Consider the following 5,254-nt stretch of genomic DNA (forward strand, 5'->3'; position numbering starts at 1 on the left):
CTCATCTCAGGAAAGTGTACAGGGGATGGGGAAGATCCTTACATGGCCCTAGATAGTCACCTGGCTACCATTCTCTTCCTGCAACACACCTTCAGGACATCAACTGACCATAAAGTAGGGTAAAGCACCATGTGGGGTCTCCAATATGGGTGTATAGGGGCATCTCCTCTTCTTCTAGAAGTAGGGTCTGTGCCAGATTTGCAGAGTCTTCCCTGGGGAGCAACCAGGAAAACAGGACTGTGTCTGGTGATTTGCCCTCTGGGGTTTGAGTTGGTGGATACCCAGCTTGTGCAAAGCACCTCATTTCCTGAACTCCTGGGGGGCATCATACCCTCCTCCCTACTGACAATCTTCATCTACTACTAATGTGCCACCAGGGTCCCACTCTTTAGAAACCAATTAAAACAATGTAGGGGAGGAAAATTCATCTGGAACTCAGAGCACGTTGGTCATCCTTTATCTCCACATAGTTCCACAGCCATTGCTCTCTGCCGAGGGCCCATGGACTGCCCCGTGTCACAGACATGGGAAGAGGTAGGGAGGACCATCTTCCTATAGGATTCTACCATTCCTGTTTTCTCTGACCAGACAGAATACAAACACTGAACACTTAGCAGGAGAACCTAATGAGGACCTGTGGGGGCATCAACCTTAGGCAACGATCCTTGTGGAAAACTCAATCTCCAGGGACATGGGTCTATTTGTCAGTTCCCAGTCATCCATCCTTGGGCAAAGAGAGAGAGAGAGCCACATGATGCATTCTCTGCATTCTCCTCCAGTTGAGCAAAGGCCCCTTAGATCTCACCTGCTGGTGAATTTCCCATCGTGAGATCCAGCCTGGAGCCTGCAGAGATGGGGGAATCTGTGAAAGCATCTGAGAAAAGCAGACAGCCTCCAGGTAAGAGGGGTGAGGAGAGTGAAGACATAATATTTTTGATGACAGATTGATGTACATACACACACACACGTACAGAAAAGTCCTGGGAAAACCAGACCTACTGAATCCCTCTGCATCTAAGAGGGAAAATGACGAATAGAAAGTCCATCTCCAGAATAGACACAGACAGTGAGCGTGTGGGGCAAGGGAGAGGACAGCGGGTAATGCAAGGTCCAGTGACTACAGGCTGTTTATAAGCTTGGCCAGAGCTCAGATCTAGGAGTCGCACTTCCTGCTCCTTTGTCAGACATGCAAGACTATCTGATTTTCCCAAGCAACTTGGTACCAGTTGCCTTCCTGTGTCTCTCAAAGTTGTGTTTGATTGCATAATAAGAATCTCAAACCCCGCACCAGTGGCTCACGCCTGTAATCCTAGCTACTCAGGAGGCTGAGATCTGAGGATCACTGTTCAAAGCCAGCCTGGGCAGGAAAGTCTGTGACACTCTTATCTCCAATGAACCACCAGAAAACCGGAAGTGGTGCTGTGGCTCAAGTGATAGAATGCTTGCCTTGAGCTAAAGAAGCCAGGGACAGCAGCCAGGCCCTGAGTTCAAGCCCCATGACTGACAAAAACAAAAACAAAAAAGAGTCTCAGAACTCAGCTACTTGCATGTCAGGCTGAGCCCCATAAGAAAGAAATGCTGGCTTAGATGGTAGCCAGAGACTTAAGTGGTCTTAATATGGGTCTAGGGAGCCAAACTTTCAGTGATGCAACTATACCAGATGCTTCAACATATCTACATGCTAGCTTGACTCACGAGACATCAATGTATTAAATTAGACTGAAGTATGTTTCCATCATTCAGGCTAAACATCGTTCTCAGAGGACTGGCAGAAGCACTGTCTTGCTATAAGAAAGCTGCAAAGAATTACGTGTGTGTGTGTGTGTGTGTGTGTGTGTGTGTGTGTGTGTGTGTGTGTGTGTGTGTGTGTGTGTGTGTTTTGTGGGTTGAACTCAGGGCCTCCAGCTCTCATTCAGCTTGCTTGCTCATGGCTCTACCATTTAGCCTCTCCTCCAGTCTGGCTTTTTGTTAATTGGAGATAGGGATCCCATGGACATTTCTGATCTGGCTGACTTAAAACTGTGATCCTCCAGTTCTCAGCCTTCTGAATAGCTAAGATTACAGGCATGAGCAACCAGGACCCCACCTCTGAAATACATTTTTTTTGTGTTGATACTGGGACTTGAACTCAGGGCCAAAATGCTCTCCTTTAGGTTTTTCATTCAGGGTTAATCTCTACCACTTGAGCTACAGTTCTACTTCTGGATTTTTGCCGATTAATTAGAGGTAAGAGTCTTATAGACTTCTCTGCTTAGGCTGGTTTTGAACCATGATCCTTACATCTCAGTCTCCTGAGTGGTTAGGATCACTGAAATATATTTTTGAGGATATTTAATGAATGTCCAATATGACTAAGAATCAAGTGCATCTTAGTGCATTCTCTACCACAGTACAGTGGTTTTCTGCAAAAGCTCAACCTCTTAGGAATTAAACCATGAAACACTAATATTGTATCCACCATCTAGTCATCCCATTTCTCAATACAAATGGAGAATGTGGGTAATTTCCATTCAGTTATAGCCTTCCTTGCCTTCAATTCAGTAAGGACCAAGGCCCCTTGACCTCCCTACCTTTCCTACTTCATCCTTACTTCCCCTACACACACACTGCTCTTTGCATCTGAAACTTTCTTTCCCTGAAGACCATATTATTAACATCTGCCAGTGAAGGAATGGTGCTGCTTTTCTTGGTCATATGTCCTGCCAGTCCTACCCACAGCCCTCAATATAAGCAGTCCATGTTAACCGAGTTCCCTCAGGAATATTGTCTGGCATTCATCTACAGCTGCTCTACTTCAGCTCTGAGAGTATATGTAGACAAAATGAATTCATATCTCAATATTCTTCCTTAATTTCACTAGCTCTGGTTGAGGGGATACTGGAAGTCTCCTCGCTGTCCAATAAAAAAAAATTAGAGGTCCAAATCAGCATAAATATTTCTTCTTTATTAACGATAGCACTCTACCACTTGGAGCCACAGCACAACTTCTGGTTTTCTGGTGGTTAATTAGAGATAACAGTCTCATGGACTTTCCTGCCCAGACTGGCTTTAAACCACGATCCTCAGATCTCAGCCTGCTGTATAGCTAGGATTACAGGCATGAGCCACCAGCACCCAGCTAATGCTATGTTTTGATTAGTTACCCATCATGGAAAATTTTGTATATTCTAAGAGGCATCCTTCCAGAATATTCCCTATAATGTCCTCTGTCTCCGCTGTCAGGCCACCTGACAGTGTCTTCTCCCGTATTTTCCTCAGGCCTTGACCCAGCAGGAAAGCATCCCTTCTCCTTCCTGCTTAAGCTCATGAATGCCTGTTTTACTTGACCTCACTGAGAGTGATAGTTTAATCCTGTATTCATGTTTACAGAGACCTCATGAAATCGCTCATCAGTCAATTCCATCAAAGAGAAGTCTACAGCTACAACAGATGCCAGTCTCTCCTCTTCTAACTGTAACCAGGAAGGCAACACAGTCCATAACAACTGACCAGAAGCCTGGATCAGCAGACCTACAGCTGTGAGCTAAGGTAACTGGATCTTAATGACAGATAAAATGCAAGGACAAACCACCAGGCAGGTCTGGCAAAGCCCCTGAGTCTTCCAAATGGTGAGAAAATAGAAAATCAACAGACAAAAATCTTCAGGAGCTGGCATTTGATATAGTACTTGCTACTTGGCTAAAATTTCCACTCAAAATACATTAATCAAAAACATTCACGCTGGTTTGAAACTCTAATATACATTGGCTATGTGAACTCATAGTTGCTTAATTCCTTTTCTTCACCATAAAGTGACGTATGGGCCTGCCATTATTAGACTTAGTTAAGCTTTGTGTAAGAAAGTGCATGTATTAGTCACCAAATAGGGGTAGAGTTCATAAAATGATAGCCACTTATACAGTCTACTAAAATTAATCACGATTTTTCTATAGAATCACAAAATAAAATAATCCAGATAATAGTAAAGAAATGCATAACCTCTTTTAAAGAAGAAAATTCTTTTGCTCAACTGTTGGCATATGCCCTTACTGTAGGATGATACTATCTTCTCCACAGACATGGAGGGGGAAAATCAGACTAGAGTCACAGAGTTCCTCCTCCTGGGCCTCTCTGGAAAGGCAGAGCATGAAGAGATTCTCTTTGGGCTGTTCTTGGGGACGTACCTGGTCACTCTCATCGGAAACTTTCTCATCATCTTGGCCATCAGCTGTGACCCTCACCTCCACACGCCCATGTACTTCTTCTTGGCCAACCTCTCCAGTGTTGACATCTGCTTTTCATCAGTCACTGTCCCCAAGATGCTAGTGAATCACTTGGTGGGTGGCAGGTCCATCTCCTATGTGGGGTGCATGACCCAGATGTACTTCTTTATCACCTTTATCAACATGGATGGCTTCCTCCTGAGTGTCATGGCCTACGACCGCTATGTGGCCATCTGTCGCCCACTGCACTACTCCTTGATCATGAGGCCCAGACTCTGTGTCCTGCTGGTGGCCATATCGTGGGTTGTCACAAACCTGCACGCTCTCTTACACACTCTTCTCCTGGTCCGGCTTACGTTTTGTTCAGACAACACAGTGCACCACTTCTTCTGTGACCCCTACCCTGTCATGAAGCTTTCTTGTTCTGATACCTTCCTCAATGACTTGGTAGTCTTCACTGTGGGTGGGGTGATCTTTCTAACACCATTCACCTGCATCGTGGTCTCCTATGCTTACATCTTCTCTAACGTGCTGAGAGTGCCATCTGCCCGTGGCATAAGGAAAGCCCTGTCCACCTGTGGATCTCACCTCACTGTGGTGTCTCTCTTCTATGGGGCGATCCTGGGAGTCTATATGCATCCTTCGTCCTCCTATTCAGCACAAGACATGGTGGCCACTGTCATCTTCACAGTGATGACACCTCTGCTCAATCCCTTCATCTATAGTCTGAGGAATCGTGACATGAAAGCAGCCCTAAGGAAGATAATTTTCAGATCCTAGAATAGGCTGGGCACCAATGGCTCACGCCTGTAACCCTAGCTACTCAGGAGGCTGAGATCTGAGGATCACGGTTCAAAGCCAGCGGGGGCAGGAAAGTCCATGAGACTCTTATCTCCAGTTAACCACCAAAAAACCAGAAGTGGCACTGTTGCTCAGTGGTAGAGTGCTAGCATTGAGCAAAAGAGCTCAGGGAGAACAGTTAGACCCTGGGTTCAGGCCCCATGACAGACAAAGAAAGGGCCGGGGGTGGGGGGGAGGAACTGATTCCTTTC

The 5,254-nt window shown here is 45.7% G+C and overlaps 1 protein-coding gene across 1 annotated transcript; it reads left to right on the top strand.

Annotated features, from left to right (window-relative positions):
• Positions 1-4,058: 4,058 nt before the first annotated feature.
• LOC122115453 (olfactory receptor 1361-like) lies at positions 4,059-4,982 on the top strand. Its single transcript, XM_042688939.1, has one exon. The coding sequence runs from the start codon at positions 4,059-4,061 to the stop codon at positions 4,980-4,982; it is 924 nt and encodes a 307-aa protein (XP_042544873.1).
• Positions 4,983-5,254: the final 272 nt, after the last annotated feature.

This window comes from Dipodomys spectabilis, unplaced genomic scaffold (genome assembly GCF_019054845.1).
Source record: "Dipodomys spectabilis isolate Male_0828 unplaced genomic scaffold, ASM1905484v1 ptg000119l, whole genome shotgun sequence".
In the NCBI taxonomy this organism is placed as follows: domain Eukaryota; kingdom Metazoa; phylum Chordata; class Mammalia; order Rodentia; family Heteromyidae; genus Dipodomys; species Dipodomys spectabilis.

Bases quoted from the DNA above. Each gene is read 5' to 3' on its own strand.
- LOC122115453 (XM_042688939.1), top strand. From the start codon at position 4,059: ATGGAGGGGGAAAATCAGACTAGAGTCACAGAGTTCCTCCTCCTGGGC.